We start from the raw sequence: 20586 nt of genomic DNA, 5'->3' as shown, positions 1-20586 counted from the left end.
GTTTAACGAGGACCAATGCCGCACACCTTTGGTCCCTACGCAGACTGATCCAAGTGGTCACCCACCCGCACACTGACCGTAGCCAGTGATGCTTGACTTATGCTGGGAACCGTGTCTTAACGATCAATCCATTGCGGGACGAATATGCGTTGAAAACCCTTACTATAGGGGATAAAAAATTAGGTAAGAACAAAAGTTATTCAAGGTGATGCTTACTGTAGAAAGAAATCCGTATAATATTGCTGCCCATGGGATTGATTTGTAAACCTAATGCAATCATTAATTATCTTTCTCTAAAGTATATCTGCCGAAGTATTTATTTCCAATAGTCCTAAAAGTTATGCACTAGACCAGTTATTTTTGAACTTTCCTCGAATCTTAAAAGAAGTTAATACAAAGACATAACTTAACGCGGATGTAGATCACATTTTTTATACGCTACAATTCATTAAATATTTTATTGGGCATTAAATTATTTTGAAAATTAATTAATATAATTGAAAATGCAATAGTTTACAGCTTGTTGCTCTTTGGATCAACAAGTTGTTAATTTGGTCTAAGATAATTTTTTATTCGATTTCCAAAATTAATTACGTAACTTTAAAAACAAACCATATGCTTTATTTATTTATTTTTAGGACAAATCCTTTTTAAAAGAAAACATTACAGAATGCTTAATCTACTTCATATTAAAAATATTATATTTTCTAAAATATAAACAACCATTAAAAAAATTTCAATTCATTATAAATTTGAGAAAAATATAAAGAAATGTTTTATTTAAAACTTTTAAAAAATACATTTTTGATTGAATAGGTACTCATTGTGTTAATCGGTATTATATTTACAATAAACTGTTCAAAATGGACAGTTAACATACACCATACTCACAACATACATCATAACTCTAAAATTTCTCTTACATTCAAAATACAATTTAATTCCAAAACAACTATTTTTCACATTTTGGACATCGATTAACTTTATTTACATATAAGCTCCCCAACTACTATACATTTAATGTTAAATTTGCATATTTTTACTAACAAAACACGTAAAATGCCACCTGAATGATTAGATATTAAGTTAATATCAAGAAAAATTAAAATATATTTAAGCAGGATGTCCATTAAAATATTTTTAAAACTCATGTAAAAATAACGTACAAAACTTCTACAGTATAAAAGTCACAAATTAGTATTCAAGCAAAAATAAAGTTGTCAAAGTATGGCAAATCATTATCGAGGCCAAAGAAAAGAATTGGAAATAAAATTATCAAAAGCAATTTATTTAATATGTATTAGTTCCTATGGCCTCATTTTTGACAAAGATTGTAAAAATATATTAACAGCAATGACTGCGTAATACTTCTGTATTCGAAATAAGTTCTTAATAAAAGTTACTTTTTAAAACAATTGGAATAAAACAAAAACAATTTTACTACAGTCATTTCTTAAAAGTAGCCAAATAGAATAATTTTGAGATATCTAGATTTTCTAATATTCAACTTCCACACCAAAAAATTTATATTTACAATTCCTATTTTACTCAATATACTACAAAAAACACGCCCAAACACAATTCTAAAATAAATCGATGTTTTTAAACTTACATTTATACAAAAATAATAACATAAAAAAAAAATCGATCATTGATTCGTTTATTATTCGTCATTTCATTGTCGTTAATTGTTCATTAATATAGTTCATCGTGATTTGTAATTTTAAAAATTCCCCCGGAAATTATAATTATTGTTAATCAATCATTTATTTTGCAATCCAAAAATTAACGTATTTCTTACAGTGTCACCAGTAAGGCTGATTATTAATAAAATTATTCCAAGAATCTATTTCAGAAAATCTTTCAATATTTTCAGTAAGAGATAGAGTTATTCTATCATTTGATTTTTTGTTGTATGAGCGGTTAGGCAGTACAGTCTTATTTTTCACAATTTCTGTAACCAATCTATAATTAACACCACCGGTGTTATCCCAATACTTTTCTTTATTGCAAATATATCCAATGCAAAATTCAATCACTTCGAATTTTAAAGCCGAAGGGGGAATATCAATACTGAATGTGAAGTTGTTATATTCATAGTGTTTTTCAGGATTTTTCTCTGGTTTTAAGTACGTTGCTTTAACATCAACCGACGATAACCATCTATCAAAAGAAATACGGACAAAAACATTTTTCTCATAAACCAAGTTTTTCACTTTAATATTTCCTTGCAACACATATTCGTTGTTCGAACCTGATGCCCTTAATACTGTACGAAAATTATCAGACCATCTGTCTTTTAGAGTTTTTTCTAAGCCATTTTCAGCTTTTGTCTTGATTATCGCAGACTCCAAGACCACCTTATTTGTTTCCAACAGCTCTATGAGCTTGCTGTCAGTCCAAGGAGGGTTTTCAGAAGCAATTTTCCAACCTTTTATAAATGTTGGTCCATTCTGAGTATTATTCCTTTCTGGAACCGTTGTAGTTGTTGGCAAAGCAGACAAGCCTGGAATTTCACGTATTTCAACCAATCTGAATCCTTTGTCATCAGCAAAAGATACCTTTTTCCTTTTATTGCCATCTACGATCACTTTTTTGCAACCTTTGGAGTCATTATTAAAATTATATGAATCCAAAGTTTCTTTGTTTTCAAAAGTAGGTACACCTTTGGAATCTTTTGGAATAAGTATATGACTTCGGGGAAAAGAATAACTTTTGAGGAATCCATTATCATTGTCATTGTTTGAGAGGGAAAATTGACTTTCGACAAAACGAGAGAAGTCAAACAAGCCAGCACCTGTTTGAGACAAAAACACTTCCAAATCTACAGGCATGACTATTTTACAGTTGCTTTATTTTTAAGGGCTAACTAGGTTCATTAGTAGTAGATACCTATAAGAAAAAATTAGCACTAAATAATTGTACTCCAGTTTTAGAAACAATGAAATACACTTTACAATAAACAAAAATGTGAAAGGTTGTATTCACATTATGTGGGATATTTTCGCATAATATGATATTTGATATTACGAAATGGTTTTCCAACAATATGAACAAGACTAATTTCAAAACTGACATTAGTTAAAGTACTGAGGTAATTTAATATATATATATATATATATATATATATATATATATATATATATATATACTTGCTTTTCTAAAAACAGCACGAAAGTGAAAAAAAGACTAATTTTTAGTTTATAAAAATAATGTACTAAAATTTGTTAATTGAAAAAACTCTCTGCGTAAAATACTTCTACAAAAACTTTAATGTGAGTTTAAAAATATGCTTTAATGCGAACTAATAAGCTTTTATAGAAACTTTATTTTCCCCCACTTGGAAAAGTATGATTTCAGGAAGAATGCTTTAAAAATTTGGACAGACGCATTAAGTATTAATAATTTTTAGAGATAATAGTTTTAATACAGTGTAAACAATATCGGGGTATTGCTGCCACCATTCTTAGTGTTGATGGAAACTAAAGTTCTTTTCAGTACATGTATTCACATATTTTTTATTTACTTTTTCATTGCTATATTTTTATTTACTCACTTTTTATTATTTGTTTACTGGCAACACATACTTTCATATGCATTGGAATCAATTTATGACTTCATCGCAAAAATATTTCACTTAAAAGGAAGCACATTTTTAGTAATACGCTGTTAGAAATTTCTCGGAAAAATGGTTAAATAACAATTTATTTAATTGTTATTTCACAGCATTCAAACAAAACAGTCAAATAACCATAAATAAGATGGTATTAAAACTGTTAACTCAGAGAAAAACCGTTTATTAACTGCTTTCACCTAATATAGTTAACAAACCAGAATTTTATCTCTTCAACTAAACCCACCTAATGAACTAAGCCACTTAGTTTCAAGCAGATGGGAACATGTTATAGTCGAGAGAACTTATCTGTCACTCTCATGACCGACAGAACTGGGTTTTGAGTTCCAACGTTGACACCACAATGTTTCTTCTATTCCCTTTAACACATGAAGAATTTCCACTGTCCTGCCTTTCCCATTTGTGACCCTGTGCTATGAGAGTACGATACTGTCCTTCAGGGGCCCCCATCAGGAGGGAAGGTGGGCGCACGATGCGCTCACTTAAAGCTTGGGGGGGGGGGATTTTTACACTAAATAAAACGAATAGTTTGGGGGGGAATTTAGAATTTGCCCAAGAATGCGCCCAAGAGCTTGGGGGGGGATGGGGGCCACTGCTGTCCTTCACGCCTAGATGGCAGCGCTATAAAGCTGATAAACTATCTCCAATGTCCAGTTAAATTTCTTTTGTTATGGTTTTGAAATCATGTTTGTTGTAAATGATTAAAAAAAAACATATGGTTTTATATTCGTGGTTTCCTAAGCATACTACTTGTAATCAGTTTCAAAACCGTAAAGGTAAAAAATATTCTTTACCGTAAACTTTACGGTTAATTGGATGGACAAACTGCTAGCTATATATATATATATATATATATATATATATATATATATATATATATATATATATATATATATATATATATATATATATATATATATATACACAATTGGAGAAGCGGGAGTTTTTTGAGACAACTAACAATGTTATTCTCCTTTAAGAGCGATTAATCGAAAACACCATGTAACGACACCATTAATATATTTTTGAACAAATCAAATGAAAATTAAAAATGAAAACTATTTTAACGAGTTGTCATCGGAGGCTGAACTTTCTGCTCAGGCCACGTCAGTCGCCGGTGACTCACACTGAACTTTGGGTTTAGGTAACGTCAGTCACCGTTGACTCACACTGAACTTTCCGTTTACTTCGCGTCAGTCGCTGGTGACTCACACTGAACTTTGGGTTTAGGTAACGTCAGTCACCGGTGACTCACACTGAACTTTCCGTTTACGTCGCGTCAGTCGCTGGTGACTCACGCTGAACTTTGGGTTTAGGTAACGTCAGTCACCGTTGACTCACACTGAACTTTCCGTTTAGGCAGCGTCAGTCACCGGTGACTGACAGTATAATATAAATCTAAAAAAATTCACTTGTTTTAAGTAATTACGGAAAACTTATTTAAAATTTACTTAATGTCTGTTACAATTTTGATCTATTTAAATTTGTTAATAATGCTATACCGCTATAGGAGTATAATTTAATAATTTTAATCACGTTATTTAAATTTAACAAAAAAAAGTGTCTCAAGTCAAGGTATAATCAAGGTATAAAATACTGAAAAGTATCAATGAAAATGTTCAGATCTTTAGCAAAAACACTTTACAATGTTGTGTAAGAAAGTCTATGAATTTACAAAAATGAAATGTAAATATTTTTTAGCTAAAGGTTTTCCAAAGTCACATTTTAATGGCGAAAAAATAAAAGTTGTTATCGATAACAGAAAAGTGTCTGCGAAACTTTTAAAGGAGAATTCCATTGATGAAATGACGCGTTATCACGATTGCGCTATCTGCAATCAGAATAAATGTGTAGCCTATTTTTTATTAGTCGAATAAAAAAAATAAGAGATAAATAAATTTATAAATCAGTCATACAGTTTCTGAATTCAGCTTAAAATTGCGTTTTTAAAATAAATATTCAAGATTGGAGTTTGTATTCATAACTGAAAATAATGGATTAATAAATAACTAAGTTTCAAATATACATAGTATATAATGAAAGTGTCTAAGAGCAAAATATTTTTCATCACTAATGAAGAGCCGCTAAAATAACGCCTACGTGAAACATACAAAATTATTTATCCCTAATTAATAACTTATAAAGAGACAAAGCTTTTTCTTTTCCTGCATTATCTCTAAACAGTTTCTCAAAAAAAAAATATCTCGTGATAATTTAGGAAATGTTTGCTCACTATGATTTATACTCATATTTTTTCAATGAGCTATCCACGAGTAAAATATCACAGTCGAGTTCTCTATGCAACGGTATCGGTCACAAGCTTACAAATCTGCATAAATTAATGCAAGAATATCGCATACTCTCTGCGTTTCTCGGCAGATTATGAACATGGCCAGAGAAAGGAGATTGGCATCGTTCTCAGATTTTTACTTCTTCAGTGTTTAAGAAATTATAAATCCAAAGCAAGATTGTGCATTTCAACATATAATAGAAAATTTTCCATTCTATTAACATGCATTGAAATTAAAGTAAAGTGCAAATTAAAGTAACATACCTTTAAATTAAAGTAATAGTTTTAGTTTTATGGTAAGAAACATAACTCCTGATTATTTAAGATAATTTTAAGAATTTTTAAATATGCCTAAACTAAAAAATATATACATATACAAATATGGTTAGTCTTTGTTGTTTATATTTATCAGTATCTATCCTAAGCTCTTGATAAATTTCATTGACTATAAAAGTGCAGAAACTAAGACCAAAAAAATTTATTGGAATAGAGATCATGAAAAATCCGCACAAACAGAGGAAAAAATATGTACCGGGATGCGATTTTCCAATCCAGCGGCCTTTCACGATCCAGTCTCCTGTTTGGAGATTTTTCTCTTGGCTGTAGTTGGTGACAATTATAATACAAGTTTTTATTTTTTTAAATGTGTTACCTAAACTTAAAAAAAAAAAAGTTAAAAATCAAGTTTTTTTTTTTTTTTTTTAAATTTAAGGTGCTAAACAGGAGAGCGGGTCATTAAAGACTATTCGAGAGGATAATCGCTACCGTAATACGTAATTTTCACCAATTAATGCCAGAAAAAAAGAATTTTACGTTGACAAAAGTGTATGTATACTATAGGCCATTTAAGCTCTCATAACAAAATAATACAGACTACATCTTCTTACTTGACATCAGATATATGTTCTACACCATACACTTCAAAGTTTTCATGATAGGGTATTAGAATATGAAGACCTATCTTTCCTATAATATCTTTAAGAAGTAGACAACTTGAGACATTTTGCTATGAAAACGTAAATGAAATGCTATGTATACCTGAACTTGTTCAGTAAAAAATTCTTTCTCCATGTTTATTATTACTCTAGATATCATGCAGTTTTTTACTTAAAAGAAAGTAAACATATCAGTGCTAATATATCATGCCTAACGAAAACAAAACTTTTTTTAATTTGTTTATTTATTTTGGCATTCCACCTTTCTAGTTTAAGATGAAGAAATACTTCCGACATCATCTTCGCAATTCACTTGGCCGGATTCGAAACGAACAGTTTCTATTAATAGTTCAAGTTTCTAAGACAGTTAATTCCAGAAACATTTTTTCTGACATGAATAAAAAAATTAAACGTTTCAAGGTTGTAACTAAAAGCGACGAAACATTTTACACTCACAATCAATCGGGAAATTCATTAATGATTTCTTTGTTTCTCAATGACACTTTTAAGCGCATGATAAATTGTGTAATTTGCTTCGAAAAATTCAACGTACATAATCCGTGAGCGTGAATTCTAGCAAAAAATATTATGTATTAGTACTGTGCATTATTTTGTTTAATTTAATTTTAAAATTCTGCCTGTTATTTGAAAAAATGTATTGAAATTATCCAGATTTAAAAACGCCAACTGCTTGTTAAATCTCCTTTTAAAATGGTATTTCTTTTTTACAGAAAAGAGAAAAGTGGTTGCACAAGTGTTTAATTATTAGAACTTATTTTTCAGATGCAAGATAATTCTGTTAACCATAATATATTAATAATGTAAATGTTGATGTTTGGATATAAAGTCAGGATAGTTCTGTCTATCCATAATACTTTAATGTAAATGCTTATATTTGGATATAAATTCAAGATAGTTCTGTCTACCCTAATATATTAATCATGTAAATGTTGATATTTGGATATAAAGTCAAAGCAAAGAGCTTTTTTATTTTATTCTATAACAGCGTTGAACAGCAGACCCAATTCTGAGTTTACGACTATCTATGTTCAACTCAGTATCCTTGTAATTTTGATTCCCACCAAGAAGATGAGTGAACTCTTGGATCAAGCATTGGGACAAACTAGGCTTCGTGGAGGACTTTTTGATGGAACTATATAACCCACATTTGCGTTGCATTTGGAAATCACGCGTTGCGTTGGAAATCACGAAAACTTCCCACGGTTAGCCCGACGGCAAGAGGACTCTTTTTATTTGTGTGATCTTGTTTAATAAATATACAGGGTTATTCATAATTCCTTCTGCCTGTAAACGCCATTTTTCTTTACCACAACTGGCTTCAGTGGTACATGTTACTGCCATCTACCGGCAACTGCTTAAATTGAAACTTGAATACTTTCGGAATAATTTCATATATTCTTTTCTGCCATATTCGTCTCCGTTTTTTTACTATAACGCTTCGAAACCCCAGAGGGAATTACGAATAACCCTGTATATTAAGAGTTTCTTAGACTATAAAATATATTGCTGGGAAAGATGTCTGTTTGTTTCTTTCTTTCAAAACATTCTACTTGACACTTGGTAACATCACTTGAAAACGATATCTCTTATTTCAATACTCCAATGATAAGATTACTATAATTAACAACGAATGTTTCCCGTTATCAAAACAAGAAAATAACAGGATTAAAAAGTGTTATTTCGCAATACAGAAAAAATAGTGTGCATTCAACAAGAGCAAATGCATCATTTTTGAGTAGCTAGAGTTGAAGATAGTTATCAAAACATGAGATTATTACTTGAAATGCAAACGATTCAAATTACAAACCAAATTTTTGATAAATTTTTTTTATTCGATATCCCCGCAAGGCAGTCTGATAAAACTTATATCGTACGATAAAAATCTATCGCATGACAAGATTAAAATTACTTTTCAACTGCTAATTTGAAAATTCTGGTTAAAATATTGATAACTGAAAAATATTGACTCATTTTATGTTTTGTTATTCATCACATCTGATATCAAACTAATGCGATATATTCTTTTTAATTCAGCTAAAATATATGTGGGCTCTACAAATTATTTTTATTCTTAAATCTATTTCAAATTTGTAATGATATATAATTAAGTACTAAAAATTTAATAATTAGCTCTATGAGATGACCATGGCTGATGTATGTGAGAGGAGGCATGAGCTTTGCTCTACTATATCAAGGAAACTAAAGAGACTTTGTTGTAGAAATAATTTGATATTTTCAGTAAAAATTAAATCATATTTGACCATTGATTGAAAGCTTATGTATGTCACGTACAGGGAATTCTAGTTGCACCCCTTTTTTTACTTCAATCTGTTCCTTAGAATTGCTTCCAGATTGGTACTTTCTAAGTTTCGGAATTATCACTACATTATAGAACGAAACACAAAAGCGTCTTATTGCTTACTAAAGGTGAAACGGGTTTTGCCCAGCATAAGTCCGACTCGGCTAGGTAGCTGAAAGTAGTCTCCCAGTTCGGGCTCATGTAAAAGTTTTCATATACGTTATTATTACTTTCTAACAAAACAAAAATTCCGAAAAATACATTTGCTTCTCTTTTTAAGTATAAAAATAGTGTAAAATTATGAAGTTCAAAAAATTAAGATGCATAAATTGTTTTGATAAATGCATAGTAATTTCAATTAGATATCGCTATTTATCCTTTTCCTTTGCGAAATTTGACCTTAAATTTTTGAAAATTTCTATTTTATATCTGCGAATTTCGGTCTTTATCTGGCATATTAAATTTTGAACTCGTAGGCTTAGATTCAAACACCTCGGAATCGGGATTCTTAAAGTGATCCCCAATCCATCTCTTTCGCTTACATGGAAATCAGTGTGTGCATTTTTATACCAAAAATGATCATAAAAAAACACTTTACTGAGCAATTTGAAAATGTAGCTTATTATTACATGGCTGAAAGGAACAGTTCACGATCAGTAAGAATAAAAGGGGGAATTTAACTAATTTTTAAAGATAACTGAAGATACTGATCATATTAGTACATACTTCCTTCATTTAAAAACGACTATTATATTGTATTAATTTTCAATACTTTACTAAATCAATAATAAAAAATTAAAATTAAACCAATTTTATGGAAAGTAATGAGGTTTAAAAACAATGTAACAAGTCCCTGATGCATATTCTGTATTAAGAGAGAAGCGTTGTTATAAACAATTTGCGCGATTAATTAAAAAAAATCTCCTCACACCCTGGGCCACATATGTGGACGTTCAGTTTTTTTTAATTATAATTACTTTCAGTAATATAAAGAATAAAAATTTAATAATAACTTATTCATTGCAAAATTCCTGAATAAGAGAAGCAAAAATTTTATGGTTTGGCGGCACTGATAATGTTATTTCCGATATACAGATAGATATACAAAAATACAAAAAAAAATTGAGAACAAAAAGTTTAAAAACGGTCAATATCTCGAGAAATATATATTGGATCAAAAAAGTAAAATTAGAAACATTCAATGTTTTTTAAAGGCTATCCAATGATACCAAACTCGAACTTTCACACCCACCCCAACCTTGAAATCTTAAATATGAACCCCTATTTGTTATTGAAGATTCGGATTCTCCAGAAAAAAAAACCTTATTTGAGTTGTTGGTTGCAAAGCATATCTTTGAAAAAGCTCTTATTTATCACAGATGATATTTGATGTTGTGTATAAAAGAAAAAAGGTCAGAAATTGATGCGTGTTTCAATCATTACGAAACTATTTCAATGTATCTATAAAAGGTACAGTTTCCCAGAAAAAACGGATCACCCTGAATAACTTTTGATCTAATGATAGGATCTTAACGTTCTAGGTCTCAAAGGTTGGTCTCAATGATTTGAGAGGTTGACCTCAAATATGCTAATTTATTAGTGCAGACGATATTTCAAGTTATGAAATCAGACACAAAAACGTACTGTCTCTGAATAAACAAAACTTTTTTTCGATGGATTCAGATTTCAGAAAATCTAGTTATAGGGGGTATCCGCAATCTTGGAAATAGTTCGGCCAGGAAAGCGATCCGAAGTTTGGACCCCATAATGTTAATTTTACTTTTTGCGTATTTCGCCATATCTCAAGAACTTTTTAAGCGAATTGAAAATTTTTTACACACAATTGTAAAATTCGTTTATCCAAAGATAATGCCATGAGAAAAAAAACTTTAAGTTTTTATTATTTTATTTAAGATTTGTAGAAAACATTTTATATTATAAAGTACGCAATTTTTTGCATCATTTTAAGGAATGTAATTTTACATGGCAAAATACAAAATTTGGCCAAAATCGGTCGAATAGTTTCTAAGAAATCGAATTTTATATATCTAACTTTTTAGAAATTCAATTTCTCAGAAACTATTTGACCGTTTTCACTCCAATTTTGTATTTTGTCGTGTAAAATTACGTACTTTGAAATAATGTAAAAAAATTGTGTACCTCACAATTCAAATTATTTTACACTATTATTTAATAAAATAATTAAAAATAATAAATATTTACTAAAAGTTATTTTTTGTATGGAATTATCTTTGGATAAACAAGATTGTATAATAGCGTGCGAAATGTTTTCAATTCGCTGGAAAAAAAAGTTCGAGATATAGTGAAATACGAAAAAAAATAAAATTAATATTAAGGCGTCCAAAAGCTGGAGAGCTCTCTTGACCAAACCATATTTTCCAGATTGCAGCTACCCTCTATATTTTGGGGGTTAAAAATCCAAATCCGTCGAAAAAATTTTATGTTTTTTAGGATTGAGTCTTGGAACGGGAAAATCAGATTATTAGATCAAAAATTAGAGGGTGGCATAAGTATATTTTATATATATATATATATATATATATATATATATATGCATTTTTTGGCACACTGTGCATATCTAGTTAAATAAAAATCATTCTATAAGCTCGGAAATTATTCTTAACGGTTTTTAACATCTTTGTATAGTGTCTAAAAACATGTCATACTTAAATCCAACCCTTTCCCTAGAAATAAGAGAATTTGAAATGGTGATTTACACAATGAATCTACAGTAACCTATGTATACTCGCTGCACGGGCTTAAATTAGCAGAGTTTTTGTAATAATATCCAAACCAGCATGTTGTTTTCTCTTCTGTTCTTTCTTGATGGTAGGATTTTTTCCTTCATTCAAAATGTTCCGTTATGAGAACTATTCATTTATATTTTAGAATACTTGTGAAAAATGGAGTAAAAAATTTATACACTAGGGGTCATAATTTAATATTTAAGAAATGAATGAACAACAAAACAATCGGAAGAGGATGGTAGAATGAAAAAGAAAAATATCAAAACCATACTGATTTCCTGATGAAACTTGGAGGCATTTCTAACAACAACCTTTCTACTCGTCTCATTTTCCTCACACAATCAAACAGGTTTTGATACTTTTAGTCCCGCTTTCCTACAGGGCTAAAGAGAATAGAAGGGCTAGTTCACTCCGCTCTTAGAGCTGAAGCTACGATTTCCCTCCTCATGACGTCACTGTGTCCACAGATCTCGGAGATATTATGATAACTTTGCATCTTTCTCTTTGTGAAAATAAGTTAGACTTTTTCTGGTTATTATCTTTCAAACTTTACGTAATTAACACATTATTTCCGTTCATAAACATAGTTCAAAAAACTTTCTTGGCCATTATATTAAAAAAATACCATTTTAAACTTATAAAAATATTTTACTAGTTGGCGAAAATGACACTATAAATACTTTATTTTAAAAAGTTCAGTTTTAACTTTAATTATTAAGAAAAATGAAAGCATATATCGACACTTTTTTATCCACATATTCTTTTATAACAATAAGTAGAGTTAAATTTAGAATCCCCGATTTTAAAATATGTCGTTAATAGCAATTTGTTCATACTTAATCATTAGGAAACATCAACCTTAAACGCTAATTACTGAAACAAAATAATAATTTAGGTTCATAATGACATTAGAAATTTTACAATTGTTTATAGATATTTAAATTTAAGATGATATAATTTATAGATATTTAAATTCAAGAGAAAATAATTTTTAAAAGAATCATAAATATTTAGAATAACTACATTAAAAAAATAAGTTATGAAATTAGGAGAATTTCAACTGTACACTATATGTTTTATTTATACTTTTTACTTACGTTTCAATTTTCTTTGACTTTATCCATTTTTTAATTCTTTTCACCTGCCTTTCTTTTTGAAGTAACGAGGCGGTTTCTATTTAGATAACGAATTTTTATAAAAGTTCTTAACGACAGAAAAAACGTATTGCTGTTTTATATTAACTGTGTCATTTCGGAATCCATTCTTTACATAGTTGTTCATTTACTTCAGGGAACACGCGGAAAAATTTTTTTTTTCCTTTTGTTTCTCTATCAGAATTTTTGCAAGTTGCAATCGCGCAAACTGGCATCTCGTTAATAGTTTTAAAGTTTTGTAAATTCACTGCGAAAACTGAGGAAAGTCATTATAGAAAATAACTAATGTTTTAGAATATGTCACAAAAAGAAATGCTCCAATATTAGTTAGAGCTAGTAAGGCCGAACGCTGTGTTCTTGAAGTAAAAGTGCGAGCTTTGCGCCAAAGTGACGTCACTAGAGAAAATCGGAGGATTGGCGCGGCGAGAGTTTCTTCAAAGGAGTGAACCAGCCCTTCTATTCTCTTTAGCCCTGGTTTTCCTAAGTAGATATTCATTAGATTTCTACATCGGTTTTGCTGTCATCATTCATTTTTTCTCGCTTAAGCCTTTGACACACATAGGACAATGGTGTCCTTTTTATATATTTTTTTCTGGCGCTCTAATTTCAAGCAAAAATATATATAGATACTTTCAATTATAAAAAAATAGTCTTATAGTTACTAAAAAATCTGTTAGATTATCGGAAATGTTTTTGTACTGATACATAATATCCAAAAAAAGTAGTTTGAAATTTATTTTTCTTTCATTCATATTCAAAAATTGATATTTTTTTTTGAATTATAGAAATTTCAATGATGAATAGCAGTTCCTCTTTGATCCAAATAACTGCATATTTCAAAAATTATTGCTTGTGAGTGAGCCGTGTTTAGAAGATTTTACCTTTAACGCAGAAAAATACACCGGTGTTTCATGTTGTATTTCATAACCAAAAATTATTAAAATGCTAAGTATAATATTTTAAACTTATTTTGACCTAAATTAATGAAAAAAGTATGAAAAATATGTTTAATAAAATTCTGCTTCAAAAGGTTAAATATTATTTTGCGACCCTATTGTGTCTGTATTTGTATTTGTATTTAATTTTTGACTAGCATTCTAAAAATATATACTACGGTTAATATAAAAATATATACTACGGTTAAAAATAATTACGGTTCCCCTTCTATATTCAGAAAAGCAACTTTTCTAAATTTTTTACTTCCTATCATCAGGAAAAATCACTTTTAATTCGAATTTGAAAATAAAAAAGGCTACATAACCAATTTAATCCTGGATACGTGCTGCCATTTAAAACGTGCAATAAAAAATAATTATTTATTTTTAACTTACTTCTTATTGCTTATTTGACTTATTATTACTACTTATTATTCTTTACTTATTACTACTTACAGGGGTGCCATAGGCGACTAAAAATGTAAAAGTGGTGATTGATAAAAATCAATTTTCTATTAAAAGTGAAAAAAAATTAGCAATTTTTTCTACTAGCATATTTTTTTCAGTTTACTATTGAAGGTGATTACAAAGAATTTTTTCGGTACAAATATAAGGCATTTAAAATGTACGTGATGGTTGCAGTTACGATTGAATAATAATATAAATTACATAAGTAAAAAATAAATTGAGTTTTTACCACATCTTACATTTTTAGTTACCTGCGGCCTCCCTGTATTTACTTATCACTATTATTACTACTTACTTATTTAAACTTATACGTTTTTAGAACTGTCCCTAAGTAGGAACACTAAAGAATAATGAACTAACAATATAAACCATAAAGCAGAGATTTACTTAAATCATACTTGATTTCGCAATCATAAAGTACATGATCTATGTTTTATGAGCTTTATTTTATCATCAGATTGCAGTAAGTAAATAATGATTCTGATTTTATTTCTTTCACAGAAAAAGCATGAATGATTGGAAATACAAATTCCGAGGAGTTCATGAAAATTTAATTTCACCCTGTCTGAAAATAAAACTCTAAAAAGTAATTTAAAATTTAGCTTCGTAATTGTTTAGTATGTTTGAGCAAACTTTGCATACTTGTTAAATATGTTTGTTTTATTTGTTATTATTTTGATTCCACCTTTTACTCTTTTCTAGGTCAAAAATTTCGTTTATCATCTAAAGTAAAACATCGAATGTCTTGCCGTATCAACCATCTCCTGAGGTCAATACTCTAAATTAAACTGATAAGTACAATATGGCAAATCTTTCGGTGAAGATCTTGCCGACAAAGTCAAATAAACGCGTGATTTCATTTCAACTTTACCAACAAAAACAACAGAATATATTTATGATATTAAAAAAAAATATATGTATTTACTCTTGATCCTTCTTTATCACGTTTTATTTAATCAGACCCCATGCCCATGGCTGTTTGTAAGGAGTAAATCATGTAATCAAAATTATGAGGCTTTTATGACTAGCTAGAGTGCTCAAATTCTAATTGAAGCTACTGGATAATAATACAAGCTTAAATAATTTTCTTGACGGTTAAGAGTAAAATTTATTGCTATTTTGTTGTCAAATAATATTTATTGCCTCTCTGAATTTTTGCCACATTGCGATCGAAATTTTGACCACATTTTGACTTAAAATGAACAGACACAAATTAAAACTCAGAAAAAAATGAAATTCATTTTTTTTTATAAAAAATAATGAGGTTTCTAAGCGTACTAGAAGGTAAACAATAAGTCTTGTATTCAAAACGAAAAACATAGGGCGTATCACTATCGAAATTAACTTCAATTATCATTTAAAATTCTCTCATGACTTTTTAAAAATATACTCCCTTTTTTTTCCTTGAGTATAGGAAAAATTAAATTATTTTCCCCTTTTTAGTTTTTTTGAAAAAATGTGGTTATTAGAAACATTTTAACTTTATTTTTGTGTTAAAATCATAGAATGATGGTAATTGGTTCCATTTTACTTAACCATTCAATGAATCTTTTATTTATTTATTTTTTTGGCCTTTTTGTAATAGCACTAAAGTAGAATTGTCCAAATTCCTCAAGAGGAAGCACGTGAAATTCGCAGTTATGGTAAAAAAGAAATTTATTTTAAATTTTTATTTGATTAAATTTAACTAAAACCTTCCTTTTATACAAAAGTTGAGAATATTTTGCTATATTGGTGTGCTTGATGAACGTAAATAATTCAAACATTTTATCGAACTATAGCGAGAAGAGATTATAATCTATGAATAAAACGATCATTGTATAGCAAATTCTAACAATACTTTTATATAGTTTTATTTACTTTCAAATAGCAAAATTAATGTCGTATAAACTACGAATTGAAAATCCTGATTTGTTGCCTAGAAGTTCAAGAAATATTTTTTTTAAAAAAAACTCAGGCTCTAAAATAAGTTCAGTATTTGTTTTCTTTCAAACTCAAAACAAATTCCAAATTTAACTCAAAATGTTTGAAATACATTTTGTTTAGTTTGAAATAAATCTAACTATAATAGTGAGAAATTCAGTTTAACTAAAATATAGGGGGATCATATGTTAGATTGCCGTTGTTTTTTCAAATCGAAATAAAAGTACTAAGAATAAAGATACAAGAAATATTTATACTTATTTTAAATTTCCATACTTTAGTTTGAGCAAAAAATAATGGAATATCGAGAACAAAATCGAAGAATTGTTTAAAATTAAACTACCATCTCTCTTTAACGTTGAGGTGAGACGGTTAGAAATCAAATAAAGTAAAGGAAAAGAGAAGTTAAAATATGGAAAATAACGCATTTCATACGCATATCATGAAAAAGTTACAATAAACTGAAAGAAATAATTTTATCTTACAAAATAAATAAAAAGAATCTAATAAACAAAAATCTAACGTGCAGATTTAATCAATCACTTTAAAATATATTTTATATTTACACTGTGTGTATATTTACAAAGAGTGAATATTATTAATATATTTTGAGAAATATATTAATTTCATGCATCACGTGCTAGAAAAACCAGGGAATCGCTCCACAGTGCATTCTTCAAACACGTGGTGTGGTGTGCAAACATCCGATGTTTTGACTGCCCAGACCATCAATCCGTCGCCACCATAACGGTTGAGCAAGTTTCCGGATCTCTCATAATAAAGGTATGAACCAGGGACCTACTACCTGATACCAGGGACATACTTGCAGTTACAATGGGTGGAAAAAATATCGGTTTATACTAGGAAATAATGGAAAAGAAATTTTTAAAATTGCTAGTTTTTATTTATAAAAGTTTAAATTGGCCTTCAAAGTCATGCATGTTAATAATTTGATTAATTATTTTGTAGACTTTTTAACTTTTTTTTGCCTAATCTTTCAATCCTTAATAGTATATTTTAAAAACAATGCTTAGCTTTATGCCATTTTATTTAAATAATAATTTTAAATTCCCAATATTTCTAAAATTCTGGGTTTAATACCCAAAACTCCAGGGATTTTTCCATTTATTCAAAAACTGAAGAGTTATAGCATCACTACATGCCCACCAATTTCCGAGAAATCTGTCATTATAGCAGCAAATGCTTGATGATCAAGATAGGTTGTATATTTGATGGCAGCTCACTCGTCCATGCTTTTGAAAAACAAATTGTGACAGGTGAAAGTAGAGGGAGAGATCTTGAAAGCATATACCCTTATTTCATTTTTGCAAACAACGCTCGGTCACTTAGAACAGATCTAGGTAGGTTGCATATTTGATGGCAGCTCACTCGTCCATGCTTTTGAAAAACAAATTGTGACTGGTGAAAGTATAGGGAGAGATCTTGAAAGCATGTACCCTTATTTCATTTTTGCAAACAACGCTCGGCCACTTAGAACTCATCTTATTGCCAGTTTTTACGTTTAATTTAAGACATTTTTAGGATTGAATGACCATCCAAATCTTCAGGCTTTATTCATACTGGAGCTAGCGTGTGAATTATAACTGTTGAAAGGTATCTTTTAATCCATAAATCTATATGCATAAAAAATTTAATTCAAAATGGTGCTGTAGTTCAAGAGATGACGCAAAATCTGAAAATTCTCTTATTTTTGAACACCAGTGTATATTGTATACATTACGAAAGTATGTCTATATATCAATGTATGAAAAATACAATGAAAAAGATTAATATAAAAGAAACGGTATTGTCATGTTATACGAAAAAAAAATTCCGGAAATACATCAATAGAAACTTTAGTAAAGGCTTTATAACTTTCTATGGCATAAGAAAACTAGATGTTCATTAGCAACCGGCAGAGATCGAACCTTGGACCTCAAGAGCTGTAATAAGTTGTTCCAAAGTTAATTTTATTGAACTTAGTATTTACGAATTATGATACAAAACGAAAACATAAGAAGAGTAAGTTGGCATAATTTATTTCATTTTAATGTGATAGTTATAAGTCAAGTTGCAAAGCTCCCAATAACTATAATTTTTAAAATTGTAAAAAAATATTAAAAATAGTGAAATCATTAGAAAATTATGATTGACACACTTTCTTATAAAAAAAATTTTTTTTTTCTCTTTCATGAAATCTAAATTTTTCCCTGTTCTATATTTCCGCAACTGCTAGTCTCGTTCCTAATTAGCTATTAAATGTTGAACTGCAGCCAGTTCGAACTTAATTAAACTTACGAAAATTTCTTGAACACAATAAAACGTTTAAAAAAAACCAGAACTGTATGAAAGTATTTAATCGATGTATTAAGGTGTAGGTGGAAAAAGATAAATAAAAAGCTCAACAAATGATTTGTCGATAATTTCTGAAAATAAAAAACCTTTAATCGTTAGGAATCAATATGTTTGCTAGGAATATATATTTAAAAAAGGTTAAAATATTTTTAGAAGTTCAGAAATTTTTAATCTAATCCCGAATTACTTAACTTCAATTTAGTTTATAATTTAAAATTTTAATTGCTAATTTTTTTTTCTTTTTATGTGGTAAGCAAAGTTGAAAAACACCTATACAATAGGTCTCAATATTTCTGAAATAGTTTTTTTTTAAAAAAACGATTCGTAATATCTATTTTTTGTAAAACGATTCATAATATCTATTTCTTTGGAATATCAGTATGCAAACGTCTCCGGTTAATATGATGTTATTTTGTGTCCATTAACATTTCTGTCAATGTACCTTGAGTCTATATCAATATACCATATATTTTCAATACAGAATAATTTTTATCGCATCCTTTAAAAGCTGTATATATCAAGAGCTGAAAGTCGTAAGAGATATAGTGGCCGGGGTATTTACATGCCACAGGAAGTGATTTAAACTAAATATATTTAAGATTTAAAAAAAAAAACAGCATAGTTTTTAAAAATTGTTATAATAAGTAGAAATTCATTATTCCGTTAATGTTCAGAAGGCACATTAGTAAAAACTGTAAAAATATCATTAACATTGATCATAACAATCAAAATTTAAACGGAAAAAATACAGCTCTTTTTACTACTAAGAAATATACAATAAATAAATAAAATCAAAGACAACTTTTCAATTTTAGACAATTTACGAATTTTCTAAAATCATAAATAAGATGAGAAATAGGACCTAAACAGGTAAACAATTAATGAATACTTTTTTATAACATCTGTCTGAACAGAAATTAAATTTCAGTAAAAGATGTTAAAAAAAAATAATGCTAACCACAGTTGAGTTAATTTTCAGTTACAAATTAACACAATAATGAAAGAAATTACCATATTTTTCAGAGTCGCTACCATTTTGACAGCAAAATTTCTCAAAAGGCAAGTGGTTTAAAGGAATTACAGAGACAAAATGAAAGAGTGTTTATCGCGTTCTACAAAACCGAAAATGCCAAGCTATGAAAAAAATCTACGCTAGTATCATCTTCTTTACTCATTGGCGACGATCCAGGTCGTCGACACGTGTTTATCACAAAACTTATTAAATGATTTGATGTCGGTGGAGTTCTCAGAATATTCTTCATTTCCTACTGTGAAATTTCATAAGAATTTGTAACTGTACAAACAATTCACCTTATAATTTTGCTAATCTTATTACTGTTTAAACTTATGAGGACATAAAAATGTCCTCCTTGATCATAAGTTTTCCATAACAAATTAACCAGTATGAATAAACTCTCGAATAAATCACATTAAAAATAAGCAAACAGGATTTTAGTCGACATTTTTGTAGTCATGAGATGAGATACCACTTGTTTGAAATTTTATTATTTCATTGAATTTGTTGGAATCGCAAATCTAATATGAAATGATTTTATATTTTTTTTTTGTAAATAAATAAGTTTAATATTATACACTATTGTGCTGCTGTTAATTCAAAACATTTTTTTTAGTAGCTCTCAAAACCAGAGGAGTCGCAGTCTGTAAAAATTTAAAAAGTAGTCACATCTGTTTTATGAGATCATTGAAAATTTAAGGAAATTAGTTGGTCAATTGCAACACAGATTTTTAAATTGCAAATATTTTTGGTCGGTAGTAATAAAAACATTTTGTTTCCTTGATCTTT

General features: G+C 28.9%; 1 protein-coding gene across 1 annotated transcript; it reads right to left on the bottom strand.

Moving 5' to 3' along the window:
- Positions 1–751: 751 nt before the first annotated feature.
- On the bottom strand, positions 752–20090 carry LOC107448944 (protein phosphatase 1 regulatory subunit 3C). Its single transcript, XM_016064319.5, has 2 exons — positions 19794–20090; positions 752–2892 (listed from the first exon to the last, which is right to left on the bottom strand). The coding sequence occupies exon 2, from the start codon at positions 2832–2834 to the stop codon at positions 1806–1808; it is 1029 nt and encodes a 342-aa protein (XP_015919805.1). The 5' UTR covers positions 2835–2892; positions 19794–20090; the 3' UTR covers positions 752–1805.
- Between the last annotated feature and the right edge of the window lie 496 nt (positions 20091–20586).

This window comes from Parasteatoda tepidariorum, chromosome 11 (genome assembly GCF_982258835.1).
Source record: "Parasteatoda tepidariorum strain Cologne lab strain chromosome 11, Ptep-v5.0, whole genome shotgun sequence".
Lineage (NCBI taxonomy): Eukaryota > Metazoa > Arthropoda > Arachnida > Araneae > Theridiidae > Parasteatoda > Parasteatoda tepidariorum.
The sequence above is the reverse complement of the archived record's forward strand: the minus strand, read 5'-3'. Positions and strand labels throughout refer to the sequence as shown.

Coding starts and splice junctions, on each gene's coding strand:
- LOC107448944 (XM_016064319.5), bottom strand. CDS start 2,834: ATGCCTGTAGATTTGGAAGTGTTTTTGTCTCAAACAGGTGCTGGCTTG.